The 18,786-nt window shown below is 58.2% G+C and overlaps 1 protein-coding gene across 6 annotated transcripts in view; it reads left to right on the top strand.

Moving 5' to 3' along the window:
* The window catches only part of SIPA1L3 (signal induced proliferation associated 1 like 3), a 243,151-nt gene extending 226,592 nt beyond the window's left edge, over positions 1-16,559 (top strand). For 4 of the 6 annotated variants that reach the window (XM_037030768.1, XM_037030766.1, XM_037030764.1 and 1 more), the window contains 6 exons: positions 2,884-3,049; positions 3,752-3,995; positions 7,791-7,934; positions 11,244-11,379; positions 13,020-13,101; positions 14,295-16,559. In XM_037030768.1, coding sequence (XP_036886663.1) covers positions 2,884-3,049; positions 3,752-3,995; positions 7,791-7,934; positions 11,244-11,379; positions 13,020-13,101; positions 14,295-14,438 — 916 coding nt within the window. In that variant the 3' untranslated portion in view covers positions 14,439-16,559. The remainder of the gene's footprint in view (positions 1-2,883; positions 3,050-3,751; positions 3,996-7,790; positions 7,935-11,243; positions 11,380-13,019; positions 13,102-14,294) is intronic. The other 2 variants (XR_005064251.1, XM_037030767.1) reach the window with 2 other exon arrangements.
* The last annotated feature ends 2,227 nt before the right edge of the window (positions 16,560-18,786 follow it).

The following is an 18,786-nucleotide window of genomic DNA, read 5'->3' as shown; positions in this document are numbered from 1 at the left end:
GCTCTTTTTTACGCCCCTCCCAGAGGAGGTGCCCCTTTCTCACTGCAGGTGAACAGGAGGCCTGGCCTGCTCCTTCCCCACCATCGATGGGCACGGCACGCCGCGTGCCCTGCACTTCCCTGTGCAAGGGATTCTGGGAAATGCGAAGTCTAAAGGGAAGGGAGGTCTGGGCCCCCTCCCAGCTCCACGGGAGGAGCGTGTTCTCCCCGGGTCATGTGCCTCTCTTTCTCGCTCTGTCTCCGTGTCTCCTCAGATCGAAAGCTTTTCGTTCACCCAGAGAATCCTGTCATGGAGCCAGCACTACCCTAGACCTGGAATTCTAATTTGGGGAGAAATATGATCTAACAAGGAAAAACTTCCCACCCTCTCTCCCTTTCTTTGTTAAAATCCCAGAGCCGGCAGCTGAGAAAATGAGTGGAAAAAATGGACACTTCGAAACCCTCAGGAGGCCAAAGGCATCTTATTTCTTCATAGGTTCAAAAGACTTAGATTTTTTACTATTTTATTTCTTTTTGGAGAGGGGGTGGGGAGAAGGGAGGAGCGCACCACTGATGTGTCAGAGAAGCGTTCATTGATTGCCTCTCACGCGCCCCTCCGAGAGGACTTGGTCCACAGCCCAGCCCAGGTGTGTGCGCTCCTGGGAATCGAACTGGTGGTGACCTTTCGGTTTGCAGGCCAGTGCTCAGTCCACTGAGCCTCACCTGCCACAGCTTTTTACTGTCTTGAGTTACAAAATGATACAAGTCTGTGTGTTAGCTTTTTAAAAATTAGTTATTTTTTATTGTTATAACACGTAATTATGGTAAATAAATTGAGACAATCAGAAGGCTATAAGGTGAAAAGTCAGTCAATTTTTCCACTTCCTAATGATTCCTAACTCCCAGAGCTAATCAGTGTTCATCATTTCTTCCACCTCATTTCCTGCATCTAAAAGCCAGTTTTTTAAACAAATGTGATTGTGCTCCACCAACGCGTGTCTTTTTCATGCTGTCTCCATGGTACAAACGTGGCAGGCAGGCACGGCAGCGACCCCTGGGGGTTCTGTAGCCTGGGGCCTCGGCAGGACTCTGCACTCACGGGCTGTGTGACTCAGGACACGTGCCACGGAGTTACTTTACCTCTCTGTACCTCAGTTTCCTGTCTGTTCCTGGGGAGAGCTGCTCTGCAGATTGGACGGCGGACACAGGGTTCTCAGCATCGGAAGGGCTGTGCTCCTGTTGTCTGTTGCTTCTTCTCTCCTGGGTGGTGATGCGTCAGGTCAAAACCCAGGTTCTCACCAGTGAAGTAGGACCTGAGCCCAAAGGCTGAGAGCCACAGAAGGCAGGAGGAGCCCTGACAGGTGTGGCTCAGTGGGTCGGGCATCATCCTGTGGACCAGAAGGTTGCCAGTTCAGTTCCCAGTCACATGCCTGTGTTGTGTGCCCCGGTTGGGGACGTGCAAGCTGCAAGTTATCAGTGGTTTTCTCCCTCCCTTCCCCTCTTTATAAAATTAAGTAAGATCTTTTTTAAAAAAGAAGAAGGCAGGAGGAGGCCTCAGGGTAATTCCTAGGAGTGGAGGACACGAACCCCAGAGGAGGGCCAGGGAGCTGTGGGGCAGTCGTCTGTGGAGCCAGCGGAGGAGGTAAGGGAGCAGCAGAGAGACTGCGTGCAGTTGAGGGTGCTCGTCAGCCCAGGCAAGATGCCCCAAGGCCAGCCCTCACTTCCCAAGAATCCGCTGTGTCAGATGCCGGCCAAGTGCTTTGCAGCCAACCGCACAATGCCGTGAGACCAGCGTGTTCTCCTGGTGAGCTAACCAAGGGGCAGAATGGTTGTGTGACTTGCCCAGGGTCTCATGGCAGGGTCAAGCAGAGCCAGGACTGGAATCCGAGTCCGTCTCTCTCCAGGGCTCTGGCTTTTAACCCCAGGCTATCCTTCAGAGGCTTTTAGCCCACAGTTTTCTGGAAGGCAGTGCAGGGTCAGCTTTGAGGGGTGATAAGAGTGACTTGGGCTCACAGACCGACTCCTGGAACAGGAAGTCTAGTAGAAAACAGGGGTGGGAAAGTCGGGGTGCTCCAGGACCCCTCGGTTACCTCATGGTGCATGAGCTCTCCTACTGCATTTGACAGATGAGGAAACCAAGGCTAGGGAAAGCTGATGGCAGCTCCTAGAACACCCAGGCCAGAGGTCTGCTGTCTGTGGCCCGCCACTTGCCTGTGGGGACCAGTCCCCCCAGGGGATTCCCTCTCTGTGGGGCCCCATTCCTCTTCTGTGGCTGGAGGTCCTGGTCTAGGCCACCACCACCTCACGTACTAGAGCGTCCTCACTGTCTCCCTGCTTCCACTTTTGTTCCTGTCTCCACGAGGATCACTTTCCTGTTCCACACCAGAGCAGTCCTTCTAAAACGAGAATCCGGACCCAGCACTCCCCAGCTCAGAACTGCTGAGCCTCCCACCTGCCGTGCAGTGCAGTCCCCACAGTGGCTCCTGAGTTCCCGCACAGTCTGCCCCGCCACCACCCAGACCCCCCTCCCCAGCCCCCCTCGCAAATCCCATCCTCCATCCCCGTCATCCTGCCCATTTACCCAGCTTTGTTTTTCTTCAGCGCACCTCTTTCCACCTCACATTCTGGGATCTCTCTGTCCGTTTGCTCATTGTCTGCCCCCCAGCTGGAGGTCAGCTGCGTGCTCCCTGCTGCTCCCCTCCTGGAGCAGGTGGGGCGCAGCGTGGGCTCCCAGGCAGCCATCGAGGGGCGGGTGGGTGGGCAGCAGACGCGGTCCCTCTTCACACGCGGCTGCGGTGGAGGAGGCTGCGTTCACTCGCACAGCAGGCCTTCTCCGGTCAGGATAGCTGGGAGAAGCAGCGCCAGCCTCCCCGAGATCCCCCTGACCCTGACCTTCTCGTTCCAGGCAGGTGGACACCAACACGAAAAACGTATTTGGGCAGCCACGGTTGCGGGCGTCCCTCCGCGACCTCCGCTCCCCACGGAAGAACTACAAGTCCACCATTGAGGACGACCTGAAGAAGCTCATCATCATGGACAACCTGGCTCCAGACCAGGAGAGGGATGGGGAAGTACGTGGTGGGCGGCGGGGGAGGGCGGGGGAGGGCGGCCCGCCTCCCTGGGGTCTGGGCAGCCCCTGCCAGCCCTGTTCGTGGCCAGCGCTCAGGGCACCGGTCACGGACAGCAGCTCAGAGTAAAGCAGCCGGGTGGGCACACAGGGCATCTGCTCCACCCCAGAGGACCTCACGCGATTGGGGAGATATTGTTAGAGGCATCCATGTCCTTAGGGAGCCCAGATAGAAGCTGCCCCTACCCACTGAACCACGGGGACCAAACGCAGAGGCCAGGGCGCCAGGGGCCAAAACAGCAAGTGTCCTTGGTTCCTCTACACCCCGCCGACCCCGGACAGGTCTTGCTCTCAGGCAGGCACTCTCTGTGCGGACTCGGGGCTCTGTCCCACAACATTAGGGGAAGGCAGCCCCCTGTACTCAGTGGTCCTCAGCAGTGACTGGCTCTCACTGGTCCGTCTTGGGCCTCACCACCTTACCTAGCCTCACCTGTGGCTGCAGGGTTGGCCTTCCAGAACCAGGTGCACTGCGTGGGGAGGGAGGGGGGACCCCCAGGGAGAACTCGGCATGCTTTGACCAGCAAGGGGACAAAGACGACGCTGGGTGCGTAAGAACCCCGGATGCCCAGGACAGAAAGGAGCCTCTGATGATAGTGACCATGGGCCAGGCCATGACCGTGACCACGTCCCTCCCCTGTCTCCACAGCAGTCGCCGCAGAAGAGTCTGCAGCGGACCTTGTCGGACGAGAGTCTGTGCAGTGGGCGGCGTGAGCCCAGCTTTGCCAACCCGGCCGGCCTGGAGGCGGGCCTGCCCAGCGACGTGCTCTTCACCAGCACCTGCGCCTTCCCCTCCAGCACGCTGCCTGCCCGCCGCCAGCACCAGCACCCCCACCCGCCCGGCAGCAGCCTCAGCACCGTCCCTGCCACTGGCAGCTTCCCAGAGAAGAAATGTGAGCCTGGGTGACCTGGGGCTGGCAGAGGAGGCACCCCAGGGTTGGGAAATGGGGGCAAGTTCAAAGGCCAGAAGTCACGGGAGTCAGCTAAGAGGGAATTGGGGTGCAAGATGGAGTCCTGGGGGGTCTGCACATGAACTCCTGCGTGTCACCTGGAGCAAGGGATTGTTGGCCAAGCCTCAGGGGGTCCCCTAGGAATCTGGAACACCCAAGGATTAGGGTCATCTGACACCAGAAATGAGAGTTCAGTCCCTCCAGATACAGCCATCTGGGGACCAGGGGTTTGTATCAGCCAACCCCCAGCCCTGCTCCCTGTTCCTGCCCCAAGCAGATGATGTGATGAGCGTCGCTTGACCCACCTGACTCCCCCAGATCTTCCAGGGAGAGAGGGGTACGGGATGTGACTCATCCATCCCTTTATTCATCTAACAAATGTTTACTGGGTGTCCCCCGTGGAGGGGGCCCTGTGCACAGGGCCCTCACCAAAAGGCCTTCGGTCTACCCTCTGACCCCTTCCCCATACCCCAAAGCTCTGAAACTGAAGGCAGCTGCGGAAGGAAGGGCCAGACTCTAGAGGGCAGCACAACCGACGTGAGCATACAGGAGGCTCTTTATGGGCCTTCCTGGATGGAGCCTCTTGTACACACAGAGGGTGGGATGGAGGAGGCTCAGGGGCATTTTTGAGGGGTCTGTCTCCACTTAAAATCCTCTCTAGGCTCCCCATTGCCATAGTGTCTGGGTCGGTACTGCTGCCTGGTGTTTCAGGGCTCAGCCTCGGCCCCTCCACTTCACGGCCCCTCCTCCAGGTCCCCCATCCAGCAGACTCGCCCTCCTCAGGGCGCTCTGCGTGTCTGTTCCCTCCACCGTGCTCTTTTCCCAGCCCTGTTCTTGACTTCTGCTTCTCTCTCTTTTTTAAAATATTTTTGTTTATTTATCTTTAGAGGGAAAGGGAAGGAGAGAGGAAGAGAAATATCAGTGTATGGTTGCCTCTCGAGTGTCCCCCGCTGGGAACTGGCCTGCAACCCAGGCACGTGCCCTGACTGGGAATCGAACCTTGATCATCTGGTTCGCAGGCCCACGCTCAACCCACTGAGCTACACCAGCCAGGGCAACTTCTGCTTCTCTTAAGGGCTTTGCTCAGTGACTGCCCTTTCCTGGATGTCTTCCTGAAGCCTCAGGCTGGGTCACCTCGCAGGCTTACACTCCAGAGCACTGGCTCACCTCCTCCTCACTTGCATTCCACAGTGCTGAGGGCCAGGCTCTGCCCTAGGTGCTGGGCACACTGTGATGAGCACAGCAGGGAACATCCCCGCCCCGGTGGAGCTGGGCTTTAGTGGGAGCTCCCGAAGCATCTCTGAGCTTCACTCTGTGTCTCCTTCCTTCGTCTCTCATCCTTGGTACCCTGTTGCCTAAGGCAGGGCCTGGCGCCTGGTTGGCATTCAACACGGCCTGGGCAGAAGGTAGAGGTGGGGGGCGCCACAGCAGAGGCAGCACGCGCAGAGAAAGCAAAAAGACAGACGCAAATGCCTCGGACCGGTCCCACCTCATCCTTTCCTTTTTGTCTCAACTCGATGCCACCACCTCTAGGAAGCCCTCCCTCCCCCCCACAATGAGTCAGGCACCTCCTTCAGCCCCCACCACAACGTGGGTTGGTCCCATCCCACTCCTGATCCCTCTGTCTGGTTTCCCGACCAGAGCCCGGTCTACTGTGGGCTGTAGGCCGTCACGATGTAGGAATGGCTCTGTCTTCCTCGCTGGGCTGGGGCATAGGTCACTGTGCTGCCCCCAGCCCAGGACTCTCACAGAGCACACGCACACACCTCTCTTTGCCTCTATGACGCTTCCCACCCCCTGGGCCTCTGCATCTCTCTCAGCCCTGCTCAAGAGCCCTTTTCAGGCTACATCCATCCTGGCCCAGGCCTCACCAGTGAAGGGCCCTCCGCCAGCTCAGCAGTGACATGCTGCAGGCTGGTGGAGCGTGGTGCTGAAGGGCTCAGCTTCCTTCCTGGCCTTTGTCATTGCCCTGAGCGTTCATTCGGCAAATGCTTACTAGGTCCGCTTTCCCGAGAGCTGGATGCCCTGAGGTTCCCACTTGCGGAGTAACCTCTCTGCCTCGGTTTCTCGGGTGGTGAAATGTGGACAAAAGTGGTGCCCACCTCACTGCATTAATCTGAGAATCAAACTGGTTAGTTTGTGGAAAACACTAGTGCCATGCCTAGCATGTAGTATGTACTGAAAAAAGAGTAGCTATTCATCGTTTTCGTTGTTCTGTCACTCGGAGCAAGTACTGGGATCGGCCGCAGGTCCGGTTGGTGCCTGTGCCCTGGAGAGCAGGACGGAAGCAGTGTCAGCGGGGCCTTCTGAGCACCGAGGCCGCGGGGGCGTGGCTGGGAGCGGGGTCAGCGCCGGGCCACTGGCGAGTGTAACCGTGGGCGAGGCAGCTGCCCCTTGTGAGCCTCTGTGTCCCCTGCTCAGCACCGGGGCGTAGTGACGCCTCCCTCCCCGTGGGGTGGAGGTCAGGCTGTGAGACGAGCCCTGCAGCTCCCCAGCAAGAGGATGTACTTGGCGGGCGCAGCAGCCCTGGGTCAGCCAGGCCTGGCCTCTCCTGCCCGAGTCACCTCGTGACCTCCCTGTACCTGCTGCCATCCTCCTCCATCCCTCAGTGGGCTGTGAGGCGTCAGTGAGTTGAGTCCCAGGGCCGCAGTCTGGCACAGGGCTTCACGCAGCAGCTGTAGCACACGCAGCCGCTGACACACACTTGTGCTGTCTGGCACTTCAGGACCCTGAGACCTCAGGGCCACTCTCTCCACCTGAACCCACCAGGTCTCCCCACGGTGACCCTGTGACAGTAAACACTGTCCAGACACCGACAACCCCCTTGTATCTGCATCTGGGCCCCCACTCCACACTCCCTGTGAGGCTGTAATGGCTCCGCACCCCACTCCCCCAGACCCCACCCCAGCCTTCCCCATCCCAGTGCCCCCTCCCGAGTCCTGACCTCACTCTGGCTTCCCCGACTCTCACCCGAATCCGCTTTCAGGAAATACTGTTGGCGCCCCCTACAGAGCAGAACCCGGATCCGCCCACTTGTCCCTCTACCACCCACCTGGTACGGCCACCTTGCCTGCCTCCTGGACCCTCCAAGTGGCCTCTTCACTGCCTCCCTGCCCCCCACGTCCCCGCCACTGTCTGTCCCCCAAACAAAGCCGGAGTGACCCTGTGAACAACTGCATCGGGTCACGCCCCTCGCTGCTCAGAGCCCTCCTGTGGCTGCGTCTCGCTGGGGAAGAGACAAGTCCTCGTGGTGGCCCAGGAGGCCACACACAGTCTCACGCTGTCACCTCTCTGGCTTCACCTCCCACTACTCTCCCTCTGACCCGGCCACGCGGCCGCCTCGGTGTGCCTCAAACACCCGGCAGGCCCCTTCCTGCCTTGGGGAGTTTGTGCTGGCTGTCACATCTGCCTGGACACTCTTCCCCCAAGCGATCCCGGGCTCAGTCCCCCCCGTCCCTCAGAGCTGTGTGCAGACACCACCTCAGCGAGGCCTCCCTGGCACCCCCTGTAAAATCACACCCACGTAACTACCCAACTCTCACACCCTTCCCTCCCTGCTAGGTATTTTTTCCCCTGGCAATTGTCATCTAATAAGTATAGCACTTACTTAGTTGTGTATTAATGTTATGACAATTACATAATTTTACATCATTGTATATAAAGTATAACAAAATGTATTCATGTGTTTCTTTCACGTGGTCATTCTCACCCACCCCCGTCTGTGCTGTCCCCACCCAGCCACCATCTCTGCTTCCGAGCTCTCACTGGCCGATGGGCGGGACCGGCCACTGCGACGCCTCGACCCCGGGATGATGCCACTGCCCGACACAGCTGCTGGCCTCGAGTGGTCCAGCCTGGTGAACGCAGCCAAGGCATACGAAGGTGAGCGCCCTCCGCCTGGCCACGCCAGCTCCTAACGGCTTCTGTGCCTCCCAGTCAGTGGGGGCCCTCGGGGCTTTGCAGGGAGACACACTCAGGTTCTGGGATCGGGGGAGCGAGGTTCACATCCTTCCCTGTTTCCCTGCACAGTCCTGGGCAAACGTCTTCATCTCTCTGATCCTCAGTTACTGTGTCTGCAAATCGGGGACACGGCTGTGCCCACAGCCTGTGGCCGCAGGGAGGGCTGCGTGAAGCCGGATGTCAACGTGTCAGGCACAGAGCGGGCCCTCACCAGACAGTCCCTTCTCTTACCGCTGCAGGGCGAAACTGGAGCGGTCCAAATTGCTCCAGTTTAGATCCGCTTCGCAGGTAGCAGAACATCCAAAATAGCAATGACTTAAACACCCCGGGGTTTGCACAGGTGGAAATCCTGGGGCTGGGCTGCCCGGCGCTGGTGTGGCACGTCCCCCGGGGCGGTGGACACGAGGGGTCCAGGCAGGGTGTCCAGCTTTGACCAGCAGGAGAAAAAAGGACACTTCCCAAAGCCTCGAGCCCCTGGCTGGCTAGGAAATGCGGCCACACGCCCCTAAAATTTGGGATTTGTTGTTACTGAGAAAGGCAACGGATCAGAAGGGAGAGCTGGCAGTCACTGCGGCTTCCTTCCCGCGTCACCTTGGACGGGCAGCCCCGCCTTTCTCGGCCTTCGTGTCCTCATCTAAAGGGGGGCCCATGGGGATCCCCGACAGACATGAACGCACTCTTCTAAGCCACAGCTTAGCTCCCCCTCCTCCAAGAAGCCCTCCCTGGCATCCCCTGGTCTGCACCAGGTGCCGCCTCGGGGCTCCCGCAGCCCTGGCCCCTCGCCCTGTGCCCCGCATCCCTGCCCTAGCCGCTCTGATGATGGGTGTATCTCCCCACATAGAGCCGGAGGGCCGTCCCACTGGGGCCCAGCACCGGCCTGGCGCAGATCTGGTAAACCCCATCCATACGGTACACATGCTTCATTTTTCCGTGTTTGATAGGGTCCACACCTGGCAGGTGGTCCTAGAGGAAACTTTCTTCCTCGTTTGCTTCTATCCATTGCTTCCATCCCATCCTGCAGCCTCCACTGGCCACAGGATGAAGGCGGCCGGGCCCTGAGGGGGAGAGTGGTCAGAGCACGCAAGGCCCAGCCTCTGCTCTATCCTAGCCTTCCACTGGGATCGCCCCGGCTGGCGTGGCTCAGTGGACTGAGCACCGGCCTGCAAACCAAAGGGTCACCAGTTCAACTCCCAGTCAGGGCACATGCCTGGGTTGCTGGCCAGGTCCCTAGTGATGGACATTCAAGAAGCAACCAGTTGGTGTTTCTCTTCCTCTTAAACTACTGATGAAGGTGACCCTCTGGTGGCCTGACAGCTCAGTGGCAGGAAAGGGTTGCTTAGCGGTGCTTCCTGAAGGAGGCGACTCTGCAGCCCTGATGGCGTCGCTAGGCATCTCTGAGCCAGCACTTCATCACGTAGTCTGAGGGGTGTATTGGATCCCCATTGACAGATGAGAAAGCCGAGGCTCAGTTGCCACAATGTCACCTAGCAAAATGGTACACTTTTCAGCTTGTGCAAGTTACTGTGTGTCAATCAAGCCTCAATAAGGCCTATGCAGTGTCCAGTCTTTCAGCGTCCCTGGGCCACACTGGAAGAAGAAGAATGGTCTTGGGCCACACATTAAATATATTGCAACACGTAGTCTCAAAAAAACCTCGTAATGTTTTGGGGTTTTTTAAAGATTTTATTTTTTGGAGAGGAGAAGGAAGGGAGAAAGAGAAGAAGAGAAACATCAATGTGTGGCTGCCTCTCACACGCCCCCTACTGGGGACCTGTCCCACAAGCGGGCATGTGCCCTGACTGGGAATCGAACCAGCGACTCTTTGGTTCACAGGCCGGCACCCAGTCCACAGAGCCACACCAGCCAGGGCTATTTTAAGTAAATTTACAATTTAGTGTTGAGCGGCATTCACAGCCATCCTGGGCTGCGTGTGGGCTGCAGGTTGGACCCCCCTGAAAGGAAATGAGGGACCGGGTGGATAATGAAAGCACAGCAGGAGGGGGAAGCAGAGTTCTGTTGGAAATTGTTGAAACTGGCACTGGGTTCCTGAGGCGCTGTTTCTGCTGCTTTGGGGCAGATGTGACGTTGTTCACAGAAAAATGTTTTCAAAGAGAATAGACGTTAAATCCAGGGTAGAAAATAACAGCTACAAGGGATGTTATTTAGCGAATTGAGGGAATTTCGAGATAACCGACTATTAGACAACCATCCTGTACAAATGCTAGTATTCTCGAGTGACAGTGTGTTGTGATGAGAGAGTGTCCTTATGTTTGGACAAGTGTGATGAACCACGTAGAGGGGAGCACCCTGATAGCGGCAGTTTCCTCCCAACAGTAGGAGAAGCGTGTGCACACGCAGGCAGGTGCGGGGAGAGGTCGCTGTGGCGGGCTCTCCCTGGCTGGTGGACCTGAGGGGACGGTGTTCGGTTTGTAGGGCACCTCCTCCCCGAGCAGGAAGCGTCCCGTTGACCAGGAGCCACCCCACCACCCCACCACCCTTTGCCAGTGGGCAGTGTGTGTCCGGCAGGCGCCGCTCTGGTCCTCTCCGTAACCCACAGGCAGGCCCTCCTCCTGGGCTCCACACTGCCACACAGGCGCAGTGACCTGGCTGCTCTGGCGCACCAGGGCTGTCCCCAGTTCTCGTCATTACAGAGAAGTCCCCTGACGGGCTGTTTAAAATTGCTGGCACTCAGGCCCCACGGCAGAGCGAGCCAGGGGTCCGTGGGGGCCATGAGTGCTTGCTCTCACCCGCAGTCCCTGGGACTTCTTCCCTCTCGTCAGTGTGTGTGATGTGCTCTGTCCCGCGTGACTCTTTGCGGTTGTGATTTCACAGACGTTCCCACAAGTGGGCTGTGACGAACCGTCGTGTGCCATGTGTCACCCAGCTTCACCCCCTCCGCTGTCAGTCATTTCTTCTGCCATTTATTTGTTGACAAAAGCAGAGAATGTGCCAGATTCTGGATCGGGTTCCTTACTTCCTCGCACCGTAATTGAACTTGTCTCTCTCTCCCTTTTGAATTTTGTCTAAACGGGTCATTTGGTCTACGGGCTTGCTCAGAATCACGATGAGTTTTGTGTCCTTGTCTGGTTCAGGTTTTTGACAGGAATTCATCCACAGTGCCTTTGATACTAGGAATGGGGTGGAGGTTCGGGCGGGGGGTGCACAGGGAGAGGCCTCGTGTGGGGAGGGGCTGGGAGCCCCGCTGACCCCTCTCCCCTCTCTCTCTACCAGTGCAAAGAGCTGTGTCGCTCTTCTCGCTGAATGACCCCGCTCTGAGCCCAGACATGCCACCTGCACACAGTCCTGTCCACAGCCACCTGAGCCTGGAGAGAGGGCCCCCGACCCCCAGGACCACCCCAACCATGAGGTGAGGTTCCCCTTGGAGCACTGTGGGGCCTGGCCATCCGACCGCCTGCAGGTCACCCCACCACCCATCCGCAGTAGCTGGGGAGCACCTCCCTCAGCAAAGAGATGTGGCGTGACTGTGACCGGTGCGCTGGGCCCCGCAGTGCGCGTGTCTGAGCCAGCCCTGTCCTCGAGGTGCAGCGGACACTGTGCTGTAATCCGTGTTCTCACAGTGGGGGCGCCTCCAGCGCTGACAGATGCTAGGCAGTGCCCGGCACTGTGCCCCGCTGCTCCTGGGCTTCCCCTCTGCGTATCCCTAAATGAGGCAAATCCTCCCTGCTGGGCTGGGGGCGGGGCTGGAGCAGTGAGACAGGACCCCTGCCCTCAGGAGGCCTCCTAGGGGAGGGAGGAGAGCAGGGACACGGGTCTGTCACTTCCGTCTTCTCACATTTAGTGTCACATCTCTGACTTCTGTGTCTCGGCAAAAAAATAAGGAGGGAGAGTAAATGGAAACGGGAGGTTTGTGAGTCCGTGGGTATAAATAGTGCATTTCACGCTCATGCACACACACCCTCCTTGCAGGGTTCAGCGCACAACAGCCACGCACTGGGAGAGAGGGCCCCCGACCCCCAGGACCTTGTGGGCAGTGCAGGCTGTTCTTCAGGGTGATGCTGGCCCTTGCTGCTGGCCTCACACCGGCTTCAGGACCCAGCCGCCCCCACACGTGGCCACACGACCTGGCGGTTACAGGTGGTGCCGCCACGGAGAGGATGGGCGCAGGCTGGGCGCCGAAGGGGTAGGACGTGTGGACTCTGGGTGCTCTTTTGGGTTCCCTTTGTCCCTGAACTGGTGGCCTGCCCCCACCCTTGTCCCACCTCCCCCTGTGGCTTCAGGTCCCCAAGATCCAGGACCATGGAGGGAGGAAAGGGGTGGGAAGGGCAGGAGGGCTGAGACACTGGGCTCCCTTCATCCACTGCAGCCCGGTCCCCGGCCGCAGCACCCACCAGATGTGAGTGTCCTGTGTGCCCAGTGGAGCCTCTACCAGAGGGGCTGCCCTCTCTCCCCTACAGGACAGGGGGTGGACAGGAGCCAGGCAGGCCCAGCACGGGGGGATCTGCACAAAGAGAGAGCCAGAGGTTGGGGTCCTGGGTGCAGCGCCCCTGCCTGAGCCTGGGTGTCCCCTTTTCTGGAAGATAATGACACAGGGGCCTCCCGGACTGCACTGGGCCAGAGCTCCATGAGACTGAGGCCACACACAGTGCAGGCTGGGCTCTCAGTGACAGCAGGCTGTCATCTTCCTCATCCCCGGGCTTAGTGCTGTGCACTCATGGGTCTAGTGTGCGGGAACAGTGCCTGGGCCTTCGGTGTCTGCGGTTCTTCGCCTCCCACAACAGGAGGGGGTCGCATGTAGGAGCAGTTTCTCCCTAAGGACACACGTGGTCCACCCTCCAGGGAAGGCTCACTTCAGGGCAGGCAACACACACAGCCTTCCACCCCCACCCGCAGCATACACACGCCCTTGCTTGGAGGAGGCCGGAAGGAGGGCTGGCTTCTGGGCCCCCACCAGACCTCCTCCTCCAGGCCCCCTCGGGTCACCAGCAGGGAAAAAGCTCCCCAGAACCTCAGGAGCGAGGGGCCTGACCCTGTCCCCTGTCTTTCCAGCGAGGAGCCACCCCTTGATCTGACAGGCAAGGTATACCAGCTGGAAGCGATGCTGAAACAGCTACACACAGACCTCCAGAAGGTAAGCTCCCTCCTACTCCACTTCCCAGACACTTGAGGGCCCAGCAAGGCGGAGGCACCTGTCCCCCGCCCCGTCTGTTCTGGGGGAAGCCACCCAGCTTCCAATGTAGTCATGAGCAAAGGCTGGTGAGCTCAGAGAGACCCGCATAGTCTCGGAGGAAGAATGAATTGGCCTGGCCTGTTGGGGGGGCAGTTGGACAATTTTTATCAAAAGTGTAATTGCGGACCCCGTTGACCCAGTTGACCCTGTGGCAATTTGTCTAGCAGAATGTCAGGCATGGGCACAAAGGCATCCATGAGCAAAGACGTTCCTGCTGCACTGTTGGCAAAATAAAGAAGTGGAGCGTTCCCATCACCAAAACACGAGACAGCGGTGACGGAAATGACAGGCCACCCGTGCAGCAGGATGGTCTGCAGCCAGTTAAAGTGATCGCAGGGATCTGTGCGCTTATTAATGCACAAAAGAAGTCCAGTAACTTAAGTAACAAACTAAGCAAGCTGCAGAACCGTTTTCTAGGACTTCATCGTACTTTTAAAAAACGTTTCACGTCTGGGGGCCAGAGGGCGGCCAGAAGGCAACAGTTGGAGCTGTTTGCTGTATTTGTCTCCAGGGTGGAGAAGTGAGGAGAAGTCAGGGCAGAGCAGACTTTCTCCTGTCACGCTATATACTTCTGGGTAAATGGCAGCGTGTAATGTGAGTCCCAAGCACAGCGATCACAGGGGCCCGGGTTCAGATCCCACCCCAGAGCCACAGGCTGGGGTGGCCCTGGACAAGTCAGCACCTCCAGGTGTCAGGCTGTCCTGGAGGGGCAGGGTGGCTAGGGGGCAGCAGTGGAGCCCCACGGTAGCCCTGCATTCTCCTCTCAGCTCTCTGGTTGCTGTTTGGGCTGGGTTTCCCAAAGACCCAGGGTGACTGGGGGTGAAATGAGGTGATAATAATTACAGTGGTGTTCGTGAAACCATCACCCACATCAAGCTGTGATGTAATAGTCTGGGACTTCGGGGAAACCTCTCAGCCACCCCTTTCAGAGTTGAGGCGGCTGGGTCCCGGGGATGAAGTGGCTGGCCGGGGGTTAACTTGTCAGGGAGCGGAGTTGGGCTTTGCACCCCGGTGGCCCAGCTGTACACCACAGCCTAGCCGGGGCTCACAGGCCCCAGGGAGCACTCGGCTGATGCCCGGACCCCGACCTGCAGGAGAAGCAGGACAAGGCGGTGCTGCAGTCGGAGGTCGCCAGCCTGCGGCAGAACAACCAGCGGCTGCAGGAGGAGTCCCAGGCCGCCAGTGAGCAGCTGCGCAAGTTCGCGGAGATCTTCTGCCGGGAGAAGAAGGAGCTGTGAGGCCGAGAGGCTGCTGCCCCCACCCCTCCACCTGGGCAGCAGTGCCTGGGCCGCAGCGGGGGCCAGCGGGCGGGGCAGGTGCTCCTACAATCCTGTCGCCCTTTGCTCAGCTCCTGGTGGCAGGCGTGACCGAGATAATCCAGCCAGGGCCCCACGACGCTCCCCACGGACCCGGAGACCTGAGGGAGGCCTCTCCAGGATTGTGAGCTGGGGTCTGCTCTTGGTCCTCCAGCCCCAGCGGGCCACAGGGTCTCAGGCCTTCTCTGAACTGCTCATCTCTGGGCCCTGGGGCCTGGGCCCTGTCCACACTGCCCCCAGGGGCCCATCCTGCTGGGCCCTACTTTAGCCTCTTCCTAGGACCAAGCCATCAGAAGCTGTAAAAAGGAGAGAGGGAGGGCAGGAGTGAGTCTCCAAACCCCACTGCGGCAGGAGCTCACAAACCAGGTTGCTTCACCACGTACAAGAGCTGGGACCTGTGGGGCCCAGCCCCCTGCATGAGAAATCAGTGTGAAAACAGCCCATTCTTCCTACCCACCCCCTCCGCCCGCCCCGGAGAGGTCAGGGCCCCCGTGGAAACAGGCCAGGGCTCTCGGTCCTTCCTGTACTAGCACCAAGACGCACGGATATCATCTCCTCCCAACCCTGTATTTCCAAAAAGAGCCAGCAGCACTTTCTTAGAGCTTCAGTTATTTTCCTGGGGATCCCAGGATGGAGAGGGGAACCCCCAACATCCCAGAGTCACCTGCTGTAAGGGGAAACTATGTGCACACCACTTCTACAGTCTTCTCTCAGCCTCTCGACCAGCAGAGGCCACGGCACCTGAGCCCTCTCACCCTCAAGCTCCTGCCCCGCACGGCCCAGCAGCAGGGCCACCGCCCCTGGCTGGGGAGCCACGGCCTCTTCCAGGCACCAGACAGGGCTTTGGAGCCCCCAGGCCATATAGCTGGAGAGAAACAGCCTTCATCTCGTGTCTGCTTTAGTTTTCTCTGTGCCGTCCGGCAGCCCCCAAGGCAGCGGAGGCGGGGACACACTGTGCTCCCGGGGCCCTTGCTGTGCGGCCCCCACGGGACGCTGACTCTCGAAAGGCAATAAGGGGGCAGCTTGCCAGGCAGCAAGCTGGTGTGGCACTACGCTGCTCACCCAGGAAACAAGTTTTTTTCCTTTAAAAACAAACAAACAAAAAATATATATATATATTTATTTTTCCATGTAGAGTTGTGCCAGAACAAGTCTGTATGACCACAATTTGTGGATTCCCCCCCACCTCAAGCTGAGGATCAAGGCATGTCCCCCATGGGGTGGTGCTCAGCAGGAAGACTTGGAGGGACAAAGTCAGGGTGGGCAGGCCCGTGTCTTCCCTCTCTGGGAAGCACCAGACCGGGGAGTGGGCAGGGGCCTGGCTCCGAGCAGCAGCCCCGGCCGAGAGCCAGCGCAGGAGGCCCAGTCCTTGTTCAGAGACCCCACTGCCTTCTCTTTGGGGCCAGAAACCTCAGGGAAGGGGGCCCTGGGGACTGCCCGGGACACAGGCATTCAGGGAGCGGGAGAAAAGGACACTGGCCGTGTCCCCCTGCAGCCAGCCTCTGGCCCCTGGCACCACTGCAGCCCTGTGACCGAGCTTGCACACCTGCGGCCCCCCACCCCCACCGGAGCTGGGGGGCACGTGGCCGCAGGCGGGCCTGCTGGGTCCTCAGCCCTGGCCAACTACTGTGATGTCTCTGCTCCTCGTCCCATCCCCTTTCCCGACGGCCGGGCTCTCCAGGACGGCCCTCTGCCCCTGTCCTCAGACCCCAGCCTGGAGCCGGCCCCGCCGCCCCCTTTAAGTTGTGGCCTCATCCTCAGATCATTCGAACCATTTCCGGGACCTAATCGTGTACATTGAAAAGTGTAAGTTATGATTTTTGGTTTCGTTTTCTATTTTTTAAGGATCTCTGCAACACAGATCTATTTAATATGAAGCTGGTGTTCTCTCTGACGGCTAAAGACGGCAACAGGGGTTTTTTCATATGTTGATTTATTTCATTTGGATTTTTTTATTCTTTTCGTCTTTTTTTTCTATCCCTGTCGTGAGATTTTTCTGGCATGTTTCCGGAAGTTTCAGAAGAAATAAATGTTTCATAGAAACGGTTTGTGTGTTCACTAGCTGGGCAGCTAGATGCCTGCAGCCACTGGGGAGGTGTGGTCGGGCGCCAGCCCTCCTCCTGTCCCGTGTCCACACACTCACTGCACACTCACGTTCTTACCCAAAAACTAGGAACTCCAGCCTTGCAAAATTTGTTTTCCTTGAAACCCAAATGACAGAAATCCGCCCCTCAGATTGTAAAAGCCCTTCCTAAGTTTTGAAAAAGGAGATTCTACATCAGAAGTCATATACCGAAGGCCTCAAAGCCAGGCCCAACCCACGAAGTTATGTTAGTTTTAGAGCAGTGGTCAACTTTTTAAAATCTGGAGGTTGAACATAAAGCAAGCCAGATTTTCCAGCTCCGTAAATCTGCCCTCTACAGCAGACTCAGAACTAAGGGCCTCCTTCAGCCGGGCTGGCACCCCAGGCCCGCCCCGCCCCTGCGCTGGCTTATCCACACCCCTCCTCCCGGCCGGAGGAGCAGCCTCCCTGTGCCAAGCGTCTCCTTGGTGGTTAGGGTGGAAAGCTGTCCCTGATTCCAGGTCTGGGGGACACAGGGCATTGGGGGTGTCGGAGAAAGATGCTAGCACCTCCTCTGTGACCTGCCCTGGTGAGCACCTGCAATGCGACCCAGGGGTCACAGTCAAACTGATTTTCCAGTTCTCAAAAGCCCATGAGAAAATCCCAAGGTCCGGCCTGGATCCGAGAGAGGCAGCTCAGCCTCTGGCAGGGTGGACGGGTCTGCTGGGCCCCCTTCGCCCATTTACCTGTCCTCGAGTTTTCCATCTCTAAGCGCAAGCCTGATGCTTCCCTGACTCAGACCCTTCCCTCACCACCACACACAGAAAAATCTTTTTCCAAAACGGGTACATATTCTTTTTCCAGAGGAGGTAGACCAGCTATTTCCACATCTAAAAATTCCAGTGTTGCAGACACTCGCCCTGTGCCCGCCCTTCGGGAGGCCCCATCCTCAGCCGCGCTGCCCTCCCCCACCAGGGACCGGCGGAACAAGCTGTTCTCACATCCTCTCCTGGCGCCTGCGACACACACCGACTTCCAACACCCCACAACTCACATACGCACATGCCAGCCCTCACTCTCGCCTGGCTGGGCCCTGCTTGTCCCCCATTTTCCTGATTTCAACTGCCGCCTCATCCCCCCCTTCTCCCACAGGCACCCTCCCCCTCCCACCCCCACCCCATCTCTGGCTCCCTCCTCACCCCATCTTTCTGAATCCCTTCAGAACCTTTGGCTTTCTCAGGATTTTTTCTATTGTCCCCTTAAACTTTTTTTGTGTCCTTTTCTCCTATGCAACCCCTTCCATCTCCTGTGTCCTTGTCCTAAGACTCTGCCTGTTTGCATCTCTCCCCAAAGTGCCAATCTTACTTTTTCTCTCCAAATGGATGTGCCCTGGTTCTCCGCCTCCCTCGACAAATCTCTATTCTGCGTCTCTCCACATTGCTGTCTACTTCCTCCTGTTTCTCCCCATGTCTTTTTTTATTAATATTATTTCCTCTCCCACTAAATCCCCATCTTCTCTTCCCCCGTAATTCCTGTGGCTCTGCTCATCTACATCTCTACAGATCTTTGGCTCTGTCCTGCTGTGTTTTTTTCTGATTCTCTGTAAATTTGTGATTCTCATACCTGTGTCCCTCTCCTGTCCTGGTTCCTTCTCCTCAGCAAATCTCAGTGTCTCTCCATGTGTCTGTCACTGTCGCTCTCTACCTGTTCCCCTCCACTCTTGTCCGCACACAGGGAACCCCAGGTGATGTCTGGTAGCAGGACGAGGTGCTGAGGGCACCCTGCCCTCTACCCCAGCCCAGGTGGGGATACCAGTCTTCATCTTCCCATCCTTTCCCTGCCCCCAGCTCCCGTCTTCCTCCTCCTCTGCTTTCTGCTGCAGCTGCAGCAGTCCGTTGCCAGGGCAACCACAGCTGGCTGGGCGGGAGCCCCCTCCACCCCATCCCCCCTCTTCTTTCAGCCAAGGCAGGGAGGAGGTGGGACAAAGCCAGAGAAAGGCGGGGTGCAGGGGGGAGACGGAGGTAGGGGCCAACTCCAGCTGTTGACCTCAGCTGCTTCTCCACACAATGAGGCCCCAGCTCCCCTTCTTGGTGACGCCCCAAACCAGCCTGGAGAAGGAGGTAGTCGTGGCAGAGGGGTCAGGCCCAGTTTAATACACAGAACAAGTTAATTCACAGCAGAGGCAGGCAATAAAGGAGACTCATTTAC

Source organism: Sturnira hondurensis, unplaced genomic scaffold, assembly GCF_014824575.4.
Source record: "Sturnira hondurensis isolate 20B ecotype Veracruz unplaced genomic scaffold, ASM1482457v3 Scaffold0020884, whole genome shotgun sequence".
Classification (NCBI taxonomy): domain Eukaryota; kingdom Metazoa; phylum Chordata; class Mammalia; order Chiroptera; family Phyllostomidae; genus Sturnira; species Sturnira hondurensis.
The sequence above is the reverse complement of the archived record's forward strand: the minus strand, read 5'-3'. Positions and strand labels throughout refer to the sequence as shown.